Source organism: Molothrus aeneus, chromosome 1, assembly GCF_037042795.1.
Source record: "Molothrus aeneus isolate 106 chromosome 1, BPBGC_Maene_1.0, whole genome shotgun sequence".
NCBI classification, from domain to species: domain Eukaryota; kingdom Metazoa; phylum Chordata; class Aves; order Passeriformes; family Icteridae; genus Molothrus; species Molothrus aeneus.
The window spans coordinates 139,296,439-139,317,232 of NC_089646.1; the positions used below are offsets into that span (position 1 = coordinate 139,296,439).

At 33.5% G+C, this 20,794-nt stretch overlaps 1 protein-coding gene across 1 annotated transcript in view; it reads left to right on the forward strand.

The window, feature by feature from the left end:
• CSMD3 (CUB and Sushi multiple domains 3) overlaps positions 1 to 20,794 on the forward strand; it is a 597,171-nt gene that overhangs the window by 545,172 nt on the left and 31,205 nt on the right. The window contains exons 56-61 of the mRNA XM_066565891.1: positions 1,665 to 1,850; positions 4,815 to 4,988; positions 10,724 to 10,906; positions 12,513 to 12,689; positions 15,936 to 16,115; positions 19,820 to 19,993. Of these exons, the coding sequence (XP_066421988.1) occupies positions 1,665 to 1,850; positions 4,815 to 4,988; positions 10,724 to 10,906; positions 12,513 to 12,689; positions 15,936 to 16,115; positions 19,820 to 19,993 (1,074 nt within the window). The remainder of the gene's footprint in view (positions 1 to 1,664; positions 1,851 to 4,814; positions 4,989 to 10,723; positions 10,907 to 12,512; positions 12,690 to 15,935; positions 16,116 to 19,819; positions 19,994 to 20,794) is intronic.

Consider the following 20,794-nt stretch of genomic DNA (forward strand, 5'->3'; position numbering starts at 1 on the left):
ATGTTTTCTAGGCCTGTAGTATCAATATTTGAGACCTGCTAGAAGAAGCACACAAGCAGGCAAAAAAATTTAGAATAGTGGCTAGAGAGGACATGAGCCATAAAATGACTACATTAAGTGATTTAGGTAGGAAAAAGGATCTTGAATTGCATCTGTCAATACCATTTTTCCTTTGCAGATTAAAATATCCTTTTCAGCATGTTTTAATAATTTCATATACAGACATCCATGCATATTTATCTCTGAAATCCAATAAATGTGAATGCGGGGTCCTGTACCTGGGGAAGGAAGAGTAACCCCAGTAACCCCATGCACCAATACAGGCTGGGAGTGGAAAGCAGCTCTGCAGAGAAGGACCTGGGGGTCCTGGTGGACAGCAAACTGTCCACAAACCAGCAGTGCCCTTGTGGCCATGAAGGCCAGTGCTGTCCTGACGTGCATTAGGAAGAGCATTGCCAGCAGTCAAGGGAGGTGATCCCACCCCACTACTGAGCTCTACAGTAGAGCTCAGTAATGGGGTGGGATCATCTGGAGAACCTGGAGTGTGTCCAGCTGAGCGCTACAACGATTATTAGGGACTGGAGCATCTCTCTTACAAGGACAGGCTGAGGGAGCTGGGCCTGTTCAGTCTTGGGAAGGGGTAACTGAGAGGGGTCTTCATGACTGCCAGGAACTGAAGGGAGGGTGTCTAGAGGATGGAGCCAGGCTCCTCTTGGTGGTGCCAAGTAAAAATATGAGATGCAATGGATAGGAATTGATGCACAGGAAATTCCACCTGAATACATATGCAGACATATAGATTTGCACACAGGTGTGTGCAAGTGCATTAATATAAACATGCAATTGATTCTAAGGATATGGGGATAGTAATTTTTACAGGAACTTTTGTTTGCTAGAAAAAAAAATTATTCACTTTGAATAAGTGATGACATGTTTCCTTGACCAGAGGAAACCATATGAAAACTGTTGAAACAATCTTTATGACCCCCAAAATAAGTATTATACTGAACTCACCGGTAGCTGTAAGACACAAAAAAAGGGGGAAAAAATCCATATTCAGAAATTTTCAAAAATATAACTTTTGAAGTGCTAAGAACTCAAAAAATTCATCAGTATTCTTAACCATTAAAGTTGACCTCTATTTTTAAAAGCTCTTACCCACTTGTTGGGATATGTTCTTATTCTGTCAGGTTCACCAGTCTTACCTTACTGACCTTGTGCCCTTTAGCTCAAAACACCTGTCTTAAAGGCGATCCATTATCAAAATGTTGGTATAGGAACATAAGTATGTTTGTATTTCTGTATGGGTTAGACCAAAATCACATCTAGCCCCAAAATGCATTTCTATTTGTGGACAATAATGTGTGTTAAGACAGGAATGTAAATTCATTTTATTGGTATGTTCAGTAACTTTTATTGACCAATAATTTTACAGTATTACCACACTATAAAGAAGCATTTCTTTTTATTTTCTCTGGGTTTAACATCTTCTGGCTTTAGCATTTTGTTGTTTCAGTTCTTCTTCCTAATTCACTACCATTATATAAAAAGTTAGGCTGTATAAAACCAGCAACATATTGGATATTTCTTATACAAAGAATAGGAAACCATTTTAGGAGACTGTATTGTTATGGCTTTCAAGGCTGTGCTCTTTTTCTTTTCAGTGGTCAATTGTTCTGATCCTGGAATTCCTGCAAATTCTATAAGAGAAAGTAAAATTGAACATGGAAATTTCACATATGGCACAGTGGTATTTTATGACTGCAACCCTGGATATTTCTTGTTTGGCTCTTCAGTTTTAATTTGTCAACCAAATGGCCACTGGGACAAACCTCTACCTGAATGCATTAGTAAGTAGATAATGAGTTTGCTTCTACAAAGAATGTGGACTAGACGAGGTATTATTTTACACAACATTATCATCAGTCTCATACAGGAATTATAATAATCACATTTATATACATTTGTGTTTGTGCAGTACTGATGGAGGGTCTCAGTAGCTGCTGAAATAGCAGTTATATTACTCTTGTATGCAGCAAATCACATAGAATACTTATGAAATGCAACAGCCAAACAAACATCTCTGGATGCTCCAGCATAATAATCCCTGATAGCAGAGATACAAGGTCAAAACCTGTCCATTGACTTCACCAGTAATAGCACTGTAGAACACCTAAGATGTCCTCTGGACAGTGTCCTCAGTTTACCACACTAATAGAGGTACCTGAACATCATACTCATACACAACCTATTCACTAAGGCAACTGCATCAACACAAGTAGGTTATTTTTATTCTGGTTTGTCATGAACAAATTTCTAACTGTGATGCAGATATAGCCAGAGATGTTGCTTAGACTTTTAATTGGCTGAGACATTGATTTACCTCGTCCTCTATTAGTCTGTGGAAAGAGTTTCATTTAGGATCAACATTTTTCACTGAGAAAGGCTTCTTTTCTAGACATTAAAAGGAAAACAGCCTAAAGGTTACTTATTCAGGAATCATGGACTGATATTTGCAATACTGTAGCTATTTCTTCTAAGGAGGCTTCACTAGTTCTACTATCACCTCTCAAAAAATAAAAAAAAATAACCTTTTTTTCTTATTAGTGATAAAAATTTCAGTTATGGAACTTGTCTCTTTCTTTGATGGGATAAGTAGCTTGATTGCAAGTCACAGTTAAACCTAAAACCAAAGTGTCTGTTGGTCACAAGTTAAATTTAAAGGCAACATTACCATTTCAAAAAGAGAAATATTCCTTAATAGTAAAGTATCCCAAAATGGAAATTAATTTAAAGGTAAAGTTGCAAAGATTTCTTCCTTCCAAATTTGTATTTTAATCTCTTAGTCATTTTTATCTGAATTGTCACAAGTAATTTAATAATGCAGCCTTTATTCTTCTTTTAAAAGAACTTTGGTAGTAAAAGGGATATATATTCTTTTGAAAGGACATCTTCTGCTTTATTTGTGTCATTTTTATAGAAGGGTCAATGAATTCTACCTGAGTGGTATCCATGGTATTTTGTAATCATAAGCTTACCAGAAGTTTTTAAGAGCTTTTTTTTTTTAAGAGCTTCTGGAGTGTTTTGCAAATTATTGCTGTAATGAAACTCTTTACAATTGTGTGTATTGATAGCACAAGGAGTAATGGTTTAAACTAAAAGGAGTTTGTTTAGATTAGATATAGAGTTTTTTTTTTGGTTTTGGTTTTGTTTTAATGAGGGTGGTAAAATAGAAAAGAAGAAAATTAGTTAGTATTTGAAAAAAAAAAAATTCAATCAACTTCTCATATGAAATCCCAGCCTGAAAACATTAATATCAAATTAAATTTTGTAGAATGCATAATCATATAAAGGGTAATATTAAGGCTGCTATAATTTTAAAGTCAGTTATTAGGGATCCAAGACTGCTAGATATAAATGTAAAACAAAAAGTGTGTACAGGAAAGCCCAAAGGTGGAAACTGTAAGGTACCAGTATGAAATTAACTATGTCCTGTATGACATCTGAATAGGGCAAAAGAATCAATCAAGAATACTACAGATAACAAAATATTCTGAAAAACTGTGAATGTTCTTCAGAGGATAAAGGTCTCATTTTTTTTGAAGCCTGCATGACCAACATGCCTTGTTCTTGATGATGTTCTAAGTTTTCATTCTCAGCAATTATCCATAACTGCTAGTAGATTTTAGTTAGAACAATTGATTAAAAAAATAACACACTGACAACAAGTGCTTGTTATATGAAGTTGACTATTCTGGCTGTTTCACTCAAAGTCCTCAAAGCAGAACAGTCACAGGGGTCAGCAACACTATGTAAGAATCAAAGTTGATCAATAGTTTACCATATTCCTAAATCCTTTGTGGTCCTGTCAGGAAGGTTCTGCACCATGAAGGTTGGATCTTTGGGAAAACATGTCATTAAATGGAAATCAGTATATACATAAATTAAAGCTCTAAGACCATAATAAAAATTTAGGAAAGAAAAATTGCCATACATGATTTTGGTCTTATGCTGTATTGTACAATCATGGTACTATTGCATGCAACTGAAATGCCATGAAATTGAACACATCCTTGACCCTGATCAGGCTTCTGATCTGGATTTTTCTTAAATAAAAAAGTCCTGCTGAAAAAAGTATTTAATGTGATGAAATTTTCATAAAAACTACAGTTGTATGATTTAGCAGCTGGTTCTACTACACTAATATTTGCAGATCTAATTTGTGGGTTTCATGGTTCATAAATACAAATATCTCTGGCAAAGATAGTCTACATACCATGGACAGATGTAAGATAAGAAATCAAACATCAGGCCTAGATTCATTTTGTGTATATAGTGGATTGATTTATGAAATTTTGTTTTAATGCATTTTTATGCATTTCCCAAACTCAATTTATTTAGCTTGCTTTTAAATTAACTCCTTGTCCTGAATTATTAAAAGAGGGATGAATTTCTGCATATTCTCTACCACAACAGTGACTTTGGCAGATACTGTGTTCCTGTATTTTTTCTCTGAAGAGTATAAGGTGTGTGTATGTGTTCATGACATAAAGGTCAACTTAGTGAATGAGTGGTTTTGAACATCTATATATGTATCTAAAATATCTTTTTTTGACGCCTCCAAACATTTCTTTCATAGCTTTTGGTCTGAAGCATATTTTGCATTCTAATCCCATGATCTTCCCCCTTCCCGCAAACCCTAAAAATGTTAACCCCTTCACAAAGTTTATGTGTGCAGTTGTAAAAATGAAAACTAAAAATTGTATGATCAGTGATAATAACCTTCTTTTATCTCCAATAATTATGCATTGTAGTGATTGACTGTGGACATCCTGGAGTTCCTCCGAACGCGGTCCTGTCTGGCGATAAATACACCTTTGGTTCTACTGTTCATTACACCTGCACGGGGAGACGGTCGCTGTTGGGGCAGGCATCTCGCACGTGTCAGTTAAATGGACACTGGAGTGGATCTCTTCCTCACTGCTCAGGTAATATATGTGAATTAATGACTGCTTCCTGAAATGGTTTTAAATAAATTTTGATTTTTTCAGAAGGCCATTTAAAAATCTGAAAAATCATGTATAAAGCTGAATTACCAACTCAGTAAAAATAAAAAAAAAGTAAAACCAAAGTAAGAATAAAGTATTAGCTAGAAAATAATCCAGAAGAAGTAGACTTTCTTGGTGACACTTAACATGAACAAGAAATTTCACATTCAGTTGACTGTTAATGAAACCAGTTTGCTTTGAAAATATTTTTTTCAAAATATTATATGATTTCTGGCAAGAGTATTAATTTTCACAGTGAAATCTTGCAAAATTGTCTCTTCAAGATGATGGGTTAATTTTCTTATATTTTTTCTTTCCACTTGCAAATGTGTATTGGCTTGATGACACCTCAAATATAACTTGATTGTGTAATATATCCATCTGTATGATAAGGCCAGGTAGGCTTCACATAATTTCAAGACAGGGTACTCAGTTTTTGAGGGAGCACCATCTAATCCTTGAAATAGTTTAGCCCTCAATGAAGTCAAGATATGTTTTCTGAAAAACTTATTGCTTAGGAATATTGTATTTCACAACTTCAATTTGATTCACTTTAAGAGCAGTGATCAAGTGAAAAACAAATCCAAGTCACACACTAATTTGGGATTTGATTAAATCCCTTTTGTTATTGCAGACTATGTAAAAAAATACTGTGATGAAGGTTAACCATGTTATCAGTTTTAATTCTCAGTAAATACTGGTGGAAGTTCTTTCTTGTCCTGCATATGTTTCATAATTTAATTGAAGAAATCAGAGGAGTTTTGAATTTTATTTAAAACAATGTAATTCAGAGAACTTAGACATGTTTAATGGCAGAAAATAATAAGTAAATAATTGACATGTTTTTCTTAGATTACATCTATGCCAAAACTAGAAGTGAAAAATAACTGATGTTCTCTACTAGTTTCACATTCAAAATCCAATATTATTTAGAGTATTGGTAAATAATAGCATCATAGAATGGTGGAAGTCAGAAGGACCTTTACAAATCATCTAGTCCAACCTCTGGTGATAGGTAAGGACGTCTTTCACTAGCATCATAGAATGGTTAGTGGTGGAAGGGACCTCCAAAGATCATCTAATCCTCCCTAACTACAATGAGAAGAGATGTGTTCAACTAGATCAGGTTACTCAAAGTCCTGTTCAACCTGACCTTGGACACTCCCAGGGGTGTTGCACCCACAAGTTCTCTGGGCAGCCAGTTCCAGTGACTCACTGCACACATCGTAAGAAATGTCTGCTTTGTGCCCAAACTAAACTTAGCCTCTTTCCATTTTTAAAATTGTCCCCTCTTCTCCTGTCACCACCGACCTTGATAAAAAGCCACTGTACATCTTTTTTCTATATTTTATGTATTGAAAGACCACAATGGGGTCTTCTGGAAGCCTTCCTTTCTTCAGGTTGAACAGCCCAAATTCTCTCAGCCTTGTTGCACAGCAGAGGTGTCCCAGCCCTCAGATCATATTTATTGAATTCCTCTGGACCTCCTCTAAGAGGTCTTTGTTTCTGTTGTATTGGAAACCTCAGAAATGGATACAGTAGTCCAGGTGGAGCTCTCACATATTCTAAACCTTTCTGGTTTTGTTTTTTATCCTCTCCTGCCCTTATCTCTTCAGTGTAATCAGTTATAAACTGATTATCAGCTGCAGTTTCAGGATACAGAATTTTATATCCCAAGGCACAGACAGAGTTGAAAATAATATGAAATATTAAAATAGAGCTTCTTGGTTAAAATATTGCATTAAATTCTAAAGTGTTGTAAGAATTTTTCAGTATCTGAACCTTCTCCTGCAAACTCTCAAGAAACTAGAATGTGACAAAACCTAGAAAACTGTACACCTGATTCAATCCTTAAACTTTCTATTAATAAAGCAGAAGGAAATTTGGAACAATGAAGCAAAGATCAAGTTCTTATAATTTGTAATTTTAAAGGTATGCACTACAAATCAAACTTTAGTGAAAAATAATCTTATTTATTAAATAATGACATATTTAGGTATTTGCAAATTTGAACTATTTTAATAAAAAGTGGTTTTACAGCTAGAATGAATCCATATTTATTTAGGGGGAAATATCCTCTTTAGATAAAATCTAAGGCTACTTATTGTAGTTTTTCATAGTATTAATAAGAAAAAAAAATTAAAATCTAAATAATGAATTGCAAAACTAATTTAAGAAATAGGCGAAAATATCAAGGAATATCGCCTAAAAATACACATGAAAATATGAAAGCAGCCCTACTGGAAATAGGACTATTCTATAGTATTTCTCCAGTTAAAGTAAATAGATGTTGAAATATCTCAGATATTATGAGTGAGGTTCATGAATTTTTTTAATTGTTTTTCTACCTACACAAAGGAAACTCTAATTAGATCTAATTAATTTTTCTTAATACTTTACAAAAAAAATTCCTTGACATAGGAACATTTGAATGTTAATCATAATGAATTGAGTTGTAGAGAATAAAACTCTTGCTTTCTTTAACGTTACTGTACCCAACTATAACTCTCAGTAAAATTTTGAGATTTTCTTTTCAAAGTTTATGTCTGAAATAGTTTCTCATAAAATAATTTGCAGTTCATGATAGAGACTTTCTATATTTTGCATCTAAAATATGTTAAATCATCAGCTTTCATTATTAGCCTTTAAATTTGTTTCTTCATTTTAATGCATATTAAAACATTAAAATTTGCGTGTTTGTTTACATTATTCATAATATATAATATAGAATATTTAACTGAGAAAAGATGCAACATATTTGTCCTTTTAGGATATGAAAAAGAATTTAAAAAGAAAATGCTAGATCAGTGAACATAAGGTTACTAAATTTTGTAACATCATCCTTATGACAGTTTCTTGTCACATGACATTGAGCTAGAAGGAATTTTCATGTCCCATTGATATATACTGACATTCATAAACACTTTTCAATCATCATACGCATATCAGATGTAGTCAGAATTTTTTTGCAATGTAGAATTCCTCATAAGTGCAGCAAGGGTTGTAAATAGTCTAAATATCCTCCATTTCATCAAGATTTAATGTCAACTGAGAATTTGTTACACATGTGAGTGAAGGATGGCTCATAACTTAACAGTAAAAAAAAATTTAGTTGAGTCTGCATGAGGTAATAAAAATATGTTTTCTTAGACTTCATCACAGTCTACAACTTTCTCATGAGGGGAAGAGGAGGGGCAGAGATTGATCTCTTCTCTGTGGTGAGCAGCAGCAGGAGCCAAGGGAATGGCATAAAGCTGCGTTAGGGGAGGCTTAGGTTGGATTTTAGAAAAAGGTTCTTCATCCAGAGGGTGGTTGGGCAATGGAACAGGCTCCCCAGGGACGTGGTCACAGCTCCAGCCTGACAGAGCTCAAGAAGGGTTTGGACAATGCTCTGAGGCACATGGTGTGACTCTTGGGGATGGTGCTGTGCAGGGCTGGGAGCTGGACTCGGTGATCATTGCGGGTCACTTCCAACTCAGCTTATTCTGTGATTCTTTGATTCCATTACATCTGATGTGATTAGTCTTTTAGAAAAATTATTTCTGTAACCTTCAATCAAAGGAGCTGGTGGTTAACCTTCCTAAAATAAAAAGTCTAATAATTTGTAATAATAATTAGGCATTAGAAAAGAACACATGATTTCCCTTAGAAGAAGAATATGTGATTTCTGTTTGGCATAGCAAATAACCTATTTTCATTTTTTCAACATAAAATTCTTTTAGGCATAATGTTAAATAACTTGCCAAAAACTGAGCTGTTATTATGGAGACTTTACAAGAGTGGAATGATGAGTAGGCCCTGTTCCAATTTTATCATAGTCTAACTAAATACTATTAGAAAATGTAAGCTACAGATTCCCAAAAAAACAAAAAATACCCTTGATCTGTGAATCAATTTTTTTTAATGGTTTCAAAAATTATGAAGCAGACTTTTTTTCAAACTAGAGGGTTGTTAAGTCACCTAAGTACCTTGGGCATAAATTAATTTAAAGGTTATAAAAATTTTTTGCTGTAATTTGGGACTATTTGCAATTTCTTTTTAAATAGGGCTGGTAATCTGCTTTACTGATCTGTGTCATATAATGAAATGGGTAAACAGAGAACAGCTTAACTTCTCAGCCTGTGCTTTTGAAGCAGACAGCTAACCCTTTTACCTACTTGAGACTATTTGTTATTTCTGAAATAAATTAAATACATAATACCATGTACTTCTTAGACATAATGGACTAAACCAAGTATTTGCTCATGCACCATAGTTTTCAAAGCAGAGGAAGCTCCTTCTACTCTTCTGCCTTCGCTATTCAGTTCTGAACATACTTTTGTCAGTAGAGAGTTGTGCCCAACCGTTCACAGCATTTTTTAGACATGTACAATGCCAAGTAAGGCAGCAGAGCACTTGTTTTTCTCTGCATGTAAGACTCCTGTATGCTAACTTCCCAAAGAACCCCTCTCCAGTGAGTGTCACTTTTGGTCTTTTGCATATTTAGAGTTTGCAAATCTGTTTACTATTTCTTTGTAAAAATTACTCTTATTACTTCTATTTAAGCTTAGAAAAACCACAGAAAATCTGCATGAAAGATTATATTAATTCTTTCTACCTGATTCTTGAAATATTTTACTTTTATTTAAAATAGCGTAATTAACTATAAAGTAATGAAGATTTTCTCTCAAGAATATTGACATGTTTGACATATTTTTTGTCTAAAAGACCTTCATTTTATTTGCAAGTTGTTAGAAAAACAGATGGGCTATGAAGAAGAAACCAGAACAGTGGAGCTCCAAGAATTCTAGAATTCAACTCTTCAGTATTGAAACTCAGGAATATAATATACCTTCATCTCTTTTTACATAGAAAACTATCTTAAAGTTCTCTAAAAAAAAAAAAAGTAGATGATTCTAAGTAAATATTAAAAGATTCAAACAAATGAGCTGATGTTCATATCATGTGTTACCTAGAACTTTAAAAGTTCTTATAAAGACTTAGATGTATAATCTTGGATATTATTATTACTTTTTATTGTTATCATTATTACTGTGTTGATTATTCTAACATTTATATACAGCGGATAGCATTTAACATTATTCATTTATTTGTATATGAATACAAACATGTTTACCATTAACCCTCTATCTTAGAATTTTCTAAAACATTTATATCTGAGGGAGATTTTAGCTATCTGGCAGTTTTGACGTGATGTTTCAATATTTCTAGAATGCAGAAAAATGCTTCATGTCTGTTCCAACTGTGGTGATACCATAAAACTAAGAAATATTTTATGAACATGAGTTATACACAAGAAAATTGTCTTTGCAATCAGGACCTTAGTTTTCCTCAGAATTCCTTATTTTAAAATGAAAAATTCCCAAGATTTTGTGCTTGTCTTTTCCCCCCCTATTTTATTTGATAAGTCTGTTATCAAAATTTTAGCATGGAATTAGGGGAATTCGAGAAAATTATAATTACTTTTGTGCAATACTAAAAAGTAAGTAGAAAAAATTAGTGGAGGATCAAGTAATTTTGCATTTATAGGGACTCACACCCACTGATATATATGGGGATTTAAAAAAAAATATATATTTATGAACTAATTTATAAATACATACAGACATGCTTTATAAATGCAGAATCATAATAATATTTCATAAGTATTCTAATCTTTGTATTCTAAAATCTAGGTGATACAGCTGGTTCTTGTGGTGATCCAGGTATCCCAGGCCATGGGTCTCGGGAAGAAAACAATTTTAAAATTAAAAGCACGATACATTTCAGCTGTGATATTGGATATATCCTGCATGGCTCAGAAGAAAGAACATGTTTGGCAAATGGAAGCTGGACAGGAAGACAACCTGAGTGCAAAGGTAAATCAAAGATCCAATCAATTTTTAAACTGTGTTTTTAATACTGTTGATCAGAAAACTAATTTTGCATTGCCAGCTTTTTGTTGTGAAGAGGGTGCAATTATTTTGGACAGAAAATTTTTTTCAAATAAGTTTTTGCCCTACAGCGGTGGCTTGACATCGGGTGAAAAAATTTGAAACCAGTTCCCAGCACCAATGAAACTGCATGTTTACAGGTTTTGAGGAAAAAAAACAAATTAGCCTTTAGAACTCAAATTTTTGATTAATATTTTTTCACTTAAAAATCTCAGCATAACCTGATCTTTAATAACAACCACATAACACCTGAATTTCAGACAAAAACCCCAGTTTTTGGAAAATGTCAGTGTCAGGATTTCTTTAGGTTTATTCATCAATGTATAAAAGGTTGGCTTAAAATTTCAATTATTAATACTGTTGACATTGCTTTTTTTCAATAGAAAACAAAATGCTGAAACAAGTTTATTTGTGAAATATAATTCTGGAAATTTCAAGGTAGATGAATTATCATAAAAGAAAGCTATAAGAGGATATTTCTGAAGGCTCATTTATTGCCTAATTTACCTTGCTTCAGAATAGGAAAATAATTCCCAACAGATTCTTTTGCAAAATAAAGTGTCTTGAAAAGAGGAGAATAATTTAAGAACATGTACTCTGAATTTCTACTTTATCGCTGCTGACTGTGTTATCTGTATGAACGTGAACAAGTAATTTAATTTTAAAAATTTGTTTCACAAACTGGTTTTGTAGCATTCTTTCTGCTGAATGATTGTCAAATTTACACTACATTAAAAATATAGTATATATATGTGTGTGCGTATATATATATATTTATGCTTTATCGAAAGGGATATGCTTTACCCAACTCTATCATCTGCTATTTTCCTTTGACCTTATCTATTACAGAAATAAATCAGCTCCTATACATTTTAAGATAGTTTTGATATATTTCTTTCTTGAAATGATAAATATAGTTCACAGATAAATGTAGGTGCTGGTAGTGCATGCACAGGTATATTGTTCTAGTTTCGGTCATATAGATTAGATGTATATATATATACATATATATGTAATGTATATATATATACATATATATGTAATCAAATAAGAAGGACACATTCAAATTCCCAAGTTGAACATTAAAGAACTGGGCTACATCAGGATTCCACCTGCCTGTGATGTTGACTCCATTCAATGCTTTGAATTAGGAAGATTATATTTCGTTGATGCTAGAAACACATGATTCAAATTAAATCTACAAATATAATTGTCAATCAGATTTTTTTAATAATTGGAAGGGGTTTTCTTTGCAGCTAAACTATCTTTTCACTAATTCAGATTATAAAGCTAAATTTGTAGGTTTTGTTTCTCTACAAACCAAAGGGGAAAAAATAGTAATTCATGCACACAGTTTTTTACTGTACAATGTGCCTTATCAGTAGGTGGTGAAACTTACATTTTTAAGGACAACAGAATGGATTTCTACCAAGTAACATTTCTGGAAGAAGGATTGTTCCTGCTCCATTTTTTCCCATTTCAGAAATCACCTTTACTACGTTTTGAAAATATTCTGCATTTTCCTTTATAGCTGTGCAGTGTGGCAATCCAGGAACAACAGCTAATGGAAAAGTACTTCGTATTGATGGGACTACATTCTCCAATTCAGTAATTTATTCCTGCATGGAAGGATACATACTTTCTGGATCATCTGTAAGACAATGCACTGCCAATGGAACATGGTCTGGATCCTTGCCAAACTGCACAAGTAAGACACATTTCTAATGACTAATTTTGTTTTTCCTCCCCTCTGAAAGTAATAAATAAAGTAAAATATAGAAGTCTCATGCCAGTAAATTTTCAGCTTTTTCTTGCATTACTTCCTACATAATTTTGTATGCTAAATAAAAATATAATGCCATGCAAATATGAAGAATATGTTTTTTTAGAGGCAGAGTATAGTAAAATGTGTAGACTGCTGTTTTGTTTAAGAGAGTTGTATGGTTACATGATCTACCTTCTTTAATTCTTTACCAGTATATATGTTCAATCTTGTTTATGTTTTGTGATATGACATATCCAGACATTTTTTATTTTAATTGCTTTACTTCCTCTTGAAAGATTGGCAGTATAATATTCTGTTCTTCCAGAGAGTAGAAAATAAAAACCTTGTAATGAACACTTGGAGATTCCTTTCATAGTGACTCCAAGGTTTAAACTGTTGTCCCATTTTGACATACCATCTTCTCTTTGGCCTCTTCATTAACCTTAAAACTCCTTTGGCTACCCAACTAACAGAAGCTATTACAGCATCTCTAACATTTATAATGAGCACTTTGCAACACTTTATTTTCAAGCCCATCTGTTCCTTCTTTATTACATGTCCTAGTTCATCTTTTAGTAGCAATTATGAAAATTTTACATTTATGTGATGCATGAGACTGCCTATCATTTTCAAGAAACATATCCTCATCAGAGGTATAGCAAACTGTTTTTTAAATTTTGAACACACTTAGAGCAACTCAAATAAAAGCCAAAAGCTAGATCATAAAACTTCTTGTTAAATCCATCTTAAAGGAAATTTTGCAGTCATAAAGCCTGAGAGAGAGCCCAGTGTTTTTGTTTATTTATTATTTTAAAAATTAAAATGAGAGCCAGATTAATTGTACCAAAGATAAAGGTGGCTTGTGATGTCAATTGCATCTATATTTTTTTCTTGTATTTTAGAATAGCATTTTACTGAAATACATGCCAAACAATCTTCTCAGGACACATTACTCAGGTAGAAACATGAGATTTTAACTTGAAATATGTTGACAGAGGAAGCATAATAGTAAAACAAAGAGAGTGAGATTCAGGATATATCACTTTTGTTTAGTCAAGGTGTTATCACAATTTAGGGGGTTTAGAGCTGACACTGTAAGAAGAGAATAGCCTAGATAATTTTATGCTTCTTTACAGGCTGGGAGCCCTGGGCAGCGTGCCATCAAACAGGACTGACCCCTATGCAATGCCATGCAGACCTAGACCATAGCAAGCTATTGTAGGATTTTCTTAGAAAGAAACAACACTTCCATTTCTGCAGCCAAACAGAAACAACATTCTCATGAGAGCTTCTTGTTTCACTGCTCAATAAAAAGCAAGGCCATGCATTCAGCAAGGTGCAGTCACTGAGTTGAGTGCCTGCAGTGGGTCTGTTGCTGGGAGCTGGCTGGGGCTGTGCCCGGGCAGGAGAGCTGTGGGACACAGCACAGCTCTGAAGGCCACCCTGGCTGGGCAGCACAGGCCTGGGGCTCCCCACCTCCATCCTATTGGGATTCACTGGCTCTCAGCAGGAAATGCTCTTCTGGTCAGCATCACTGCAACAATTTAAGATGTTTTTCCCTAAAACAGTGACTTGAGTGAAGGTGGTCCAACTGAAATGAAACAAAGATTAGAGGAAAAAGGATAAAGCCATTATCTTTATATTTTAATTCAATCAAAACAATAGTATATCTGTAAAATTTTTGTGGATTATTTTAGTAAAATTTACACATTAAGAATAGTAAATGGAATATTTCAAATAAAGAAAGTTTCAGAGTATTTGAAAGTACATGTGTAAATAAGAGAAACAGTTCTATCTTTCCCAGTTCTATGTTATTTGAAAAATGACCTAGAAAAATCTATGGCTTTTCAGTTTTTTAAAAAAATGAAATTACTGTGTTACTAGGTAAGCTAAAATAGATTGATCTCCAGTTTTCTTTATCAGTATCTTAGCTACCTGTTTTCTTTATCAGTACATTAGCTACCTTTGCAGTAATTCAGATAACCCTGTGGTATATTTTCTAGTCTCTTCTGTATCCATACAGTGATTGCATGGGACATTTTAAGATTCGCTATATGCTGTGTAATTAGTATCTGCTCACTCAGATCATGGTGAACTGTAGAGAAGGTATATTATATACATCTTGGATTCTCAGGTCCAAGTTACTAGGTCAAGGGAGCTACACCACAAATGTGTAGTCATGGATTTTTTGTGATTTTGGAGATCCAGATCCAGAAAGAGTGATATTCACATCAGCCATGCTTTGACATTGAGTTAGAAGTGGCCAGGACATGTACTCTGCTCAGAAAACTGCTTCTCATACTTTCCCAGAAGAAATAGCAATGCTGTAGGGTGATTTTCATGTTTACTATAAAATAAACCATAAAACACATGGAATACTATATTTTGTGTGAACACTAGAGACTGCCTTCTCTCTCTAAAGACTGTCCCAGAAATTGATAGATCCAGTTGACCAAATCTGAGGGAAACTTACCTGTTTTAACATTATTCTCAGATTACAATGATATAAAACTTTTTATTAACTCCTTATGAGTATTTTATTTCATTAGGAAATTTAATTATCTCCTGACACTAGAAGTCATAAAAGGTTTTACAATCACTCCTACACATTAAAGTGCTATAGATCTAGTTTTTATGTAAGCCATAGACATGTTTGGGGGTCACCAGAATATTCTCACCTGTTTATGTACATAGCAAATATGTGAGCATTTATAAAGTGGGAGGTTTTTGCAGGCATATATTTTAAATTTTCCAGATTTTGTTTCCTTTCAGGATATCATAGAAAAGTAAAGTAAGTAATGGGCATCTACTTTATTAATAGTCAAATTGAATTGATAGGAAAATTTTAGCATATCCAAGGGTGATAGTGGCATATGTATTATTTCTTCTTTTTTTTTTCATTTGGTAATCTTGAAATTTTGTCAATACAAATTGTACAGTTCTTTACTACTACTGTTAAACTAAAGTATTTATGTTTTCCAAATATAACTGTTATATAGCTCCACATAAGTTTGACAGCTAATTAGGATGGCATACATTTATCTTCTCTTGGTGGAGATAAGATTTATGTTACTTTTTTCTCCTTTTTTTTCCTCAGTCAATGCCTAGTTTTGTCATGTTTTATTTTCCTCACATATAGATAAATCTCATTTAGATTTTAAAATATGTTCCTCAACTATTTACTTGCAGTTATCAGTTGTGGAGATCCAGGAGTCCCAGCCAATGGTATGAGATATGGTGATGATTATGTTGTTGGACAAAATGTTACTTATATGTGCCAACCTGGTTATACAATGGAAGCAAATAGCTCCTTAATTCGCACTTGTACTAGCAATGGCACGTGGAGTGGAGCAATCCCAACATGCAAAGGTACAACATTTATTTTGCTTGTCAGCTATTTCTTCTATGACATTTACCTACACTGCTCTTTGCAAATTGGTAATTTATTGTGCATTTCCACAGAAATCAAAACTTACTTTTAGTATGAATATATTGAATTATTTATTTAGCTGCAGAAACAATGACTTCATCTTTTACTTCTTATCCCTTTTATATTCCTACAAGCACAATATATTGAACATTTTTTTACAGGTCTGCAGAATACTTTAGTACTTTGCTGGATGGTTTAGATTTGTTAATTGCAGTTAGCCTGTCATAACAAAGTGACCATATATATGCCTCTGCTCTTTAAAACAGAGGAATATATATGTAAACATGTAAACATGTAAAGACACCTCTGAAAAAGATCTAAATATATACAAACTGAACGTTGTCAAAGGCAAATTAATCTGAATTGCTCTATCTATAATGCTAAAATTTTTCCCCTGATGCTTCCTTTATTAGACGGGTACCTTTAAGCATCACCTCACTGTAAAAAACTACATCATTCTTAAAGGTTTCCCAATAAACATTTTTCTGTTTCATGTTATTTTCTCTACTGTGGAAGTTGAGAGGGTTAATCTCAAGATATTCCTTCATCTTCTTCAAATTGCATACCTGGTTTTTATGGGGTTTTTGTTTGTTTGTTTGTTTGTTTGTTGGGGTTTTTTGTTGTAGTTGGGTTTGGGGTTTTTAATGTTAAAATTTAACCCTGTTAAAATTTTAGCAGCAAAAAAATCTGAACATAACTGAAAGACAAATTTATCTGTGTCATCAAAAATATTCTCTCTGAGAAACTCACTTGCTCAATGCTAAAGCAAGTTCTCTCTAGAGTAATTTTTTTCTTACACTTATGCTACATTTGTAGAAAAGCAGTATTACCATTTGGTGTATTCTTTCTGGGTTCACACTAACTACATCTGATCTCTATTATTTCAAAACTTAGTTAGCTACCTTTGTACTTACTTTTTATTATACATCTTCCTTCTGTTTCATTTTAAGAAAGCAAAGTAACACACCTGCTAAGCAGTGCTCATTTTCCTGCCATGAATTCATTTGTCAAAATAGATTAAATTAATTTCAAAGCTCCACCATATTTTCAATTACTTTTCTTGCTGAACACAGTTTTCCCAGTATCTTACCAAGTCCAGTTTAACTCTAATTCACTTTTGACAATATCAATTTTTAAGTTATTTTCCTGACACATTCTTAAAGATGTCAAACACTGAAATGCTCTTGACATTTCACTCTTATTTTCCTATTGGCATTGTGCTCATGGATAACCTCAGTTTCAATTAAAAAATTATTTTAAGAACTGAAGATTGGACGTAGTGGTCTTATTGACCAAGAGTCTGTCTGTCTCCAAGAGTGGCTGTCAGTCAACAGCTAGAAGATCATAAGACAGAGCAAATATTTTTTACAAAGTCTCTCAGCCTCAAATTCTTATGGTCTACAAGACACCTAACTGGGACCAGGAGATATAACTCTGATTTGACTCAAGCAGAATGATACAAAGAAAGAATTTTACTATCGATTTTAACTTTGAGTTTTTGAGTCTTTCTGGTTTTGGATCATACATATTTAAGGCTCGTACAAATGCTAATTAATAATCCTATGAAGAATCTCTAGTGTTCGCAGAATTTCATTCTACTTTACATTAGTTTGTGTAAGTACACTAGGCAAGTTAATAGTGTAATTAAAATAATATATAATATGCAGTAGTGTTAAATGTATAACAATTAGTTTTAACTGTCAGAATGAAGTGCCAGGGTCCTTTGGTACTATTTAGTTAAAATAATTGAAAAATGAACTGGGCAGAAAATACATGCATAATTGTCACTGTGCCATTGAAAGGGAAGATATAAATACTGCTCTGCTATGCCAAGTTGGAAAAGGATGCATGTTCATCTGCATCTAAATATTCAAATATTCTAACATTGTCTTTTTTGCAGACTTGCATTTGTAATACACTTGTAGTTCTTAAACTGAGAATGTTGTGGTACATATTTATGTCTAAGTCTCTGACCAAAATAGAGAAACATTCTGGCTCGCTGCTAGGTATTGTTTTGTTTTCCTTTTCTCACCCTAAAATTCTGATGTTACATCTATTTTCTTCTACTTCTTCTCTCCTTTCCCAAGTATTCACCAATATTTTCTCCCTTATTAGTCAGCTCAGAATTTAAAATATAAAACCCTATAAAAGGACTATTTGTGAAGCTTTTGGAGAATGAAGACAGAATTCTGCTGCTTAGAGCACTTATTTTGAATTCCTTTTTTAAAAACATCATAGAAGTGTGGCAAAAGCTATCATGTCCTTTTCTGGGACAAAACTAAGGTCCCAAAATCTAGATTTGATTTACTGGCTAGTAAAGGGTTATTTGATACTAGTATTCTCAAACAGCCATGAATGCTGCTGTAAAGAATTTTTATGGTCTACATAACTGAGATTCTCTCACTGAAGAGAATAACAAAAATGTATAAATGGTACCTAGTGAACCCTCTGCAGGTTGCATTCAAATACATATTTGAATGCAAATATTTCACCTAGTAACTCTGAATTATTTTAAGCCTTTAAGCAAGATGACAGCTACTCTAAACATTAGTTTAAAGATTATGGGTGCAGCATTTAACTTCCTCCATTGTTGTGACCTGTGTGTTCTCTGCTCGATTTTTAATCACCACATCTTCTCATTTATCCCAAATGGCTTTACCAGATTAAATTGTATTAGATTTTTTTTGCTTTCTTTCTCTTTTGCTAGCACAGTTTGCCCTTTTGTCTACCTAATTCTATCAAATTGGTCTAAATTTCATCCTTTCCCTTTCTGGTTCAGGTTTTCTTTAATTTAATTTCCTTAATATTTTTTCCCTTAAGCTTTCAATTAGCAATTGTCTGTTACTATACCACTATCCAGTGAATAACACTTTTATCTTCATCACAACAGCTATATCTCTTTATTTCTACTGCCCTCCTGTACTGTTTTTCAGTCCTCTGTCCTACAACCAAGTACAAGATGTTTCCATTTTTTCCTAGGAGGCCTGGCAATTACAAAATATACTGAAATACTTCTTGTTGGCCTTCTTAGAGGTAGCAATACTAACAGTTTCAAGGAATTGCAAATCTTTACATTTTCTCCCTGTTACTAGCAACTAGATGCTTTTTGATGATGAACTACTCACAAAGCAAATAGTAACCAAACTGTGCTACTTAGAAACAGGATTTCAAGTAATATTTTGGAACAGTTATCCTGGAATTTCATCCTTACACGTTAAATCTAGCAAATGCCTAAGCTGGTCAACAGGAAGAAAATATTTTATTATTGCCACACTAATAAAATATGGTTGTACTCTATGTTGTCTTAACAGAGAAAAAAAAATTGTAGTAGATTACCAGACATATCTTAAATGTTGTACACGTCAGTTTCCAAACTGATTTTTAGGTAGTCTTCCTATTTGGTTTGATGCAATACCCTGGTTTATTTAAGACACTTCATCAATCATCCACTGCCTCCTAAATGAAGGAAACCAGACGTACTAACTTCAGGAAATGCGGCAAGAATACAGTGAGAAAGATAGCATGCCCTGACTGTATTGTCCTCTAAAAAAAGGTGAAATTAGCCCATATGGTTCTTCTAGTAATTGTGTACACCGGGGATATTTACAGCAGCTGGCCCTAATTATTTTGAATATTATTGCAGCTGTTACCTGCCCAACTCCTCCGCAGATCTCTAATGGAAGGTTGGAAGGAACAAACTTGGACTGGGGATTTAGCATTAGTTATGTCTGCTCTCCAGGATATGAACTCTCTTTTCCTGCTGTTTTGACTTGTGTTGGGAATGGAACATGGAGTGGTGAAGTACCTCAGTGCTTACGTATGTATTCACATCATTGTCTGTATTTTGCTGTATTATGGTTTTTTTCTCTTTGAAGTTTTCACTTTTTTTTCCCTCCCTCCCCCAATGGCTCAATTAATTTCAAACCTGGGATAATTACAATCCTTCTAAAAATTTCTAAAATTTTCCAAAATTTTAATGTTACTAATAGATTGAGAAGGTAATGGGAATATCTGTAAACCCTATGTGAGCATATACGAGTCTTTAGACACAGACGCAAAAAAAAAAAATATTACAGGCAAGGTGTACAACATAATCCGAGGCAATTCAAATTTAAAACGTTCTATCTTGTTTTCAGATCCAGCTACATTTGTGATAAAGTAACTTTCATTATAATCCCTTTTATTTCCTCATACTCATCCTAAACTTCCTGTGATGTCACAGAGAAATTTTTCTGGCTGTAATGTTGGCTAGGCCCTGGGTAATTCTGTGACAATTATCTATTTTTCATATTTTATGCAGGTAATTTTATTAATCTGAAAATTATAAATAACATTGATGGATTCTTATATTGCTAAAAATTTCATTACAGTATCCAATCCTATTCATTAAAAGTGATTGTGATTTTTCTGAGAGATATTCAATTGATTGCACTGAAGAAGGAGGTTTTGTAGTTATTTGCAGAATAATTATACCACTCTGCAATAGTCTTCAAAAAGGAGTCTAACTGGAAGAGGATCTAATCTTATTCATGGCTTTACAGTCTCTGAAATTTAATTTGAACTTGCCAAGTAGCTGTGCTTGCCAGGTAGCTTGCTAAATGTTGCAAAATGCACTTCT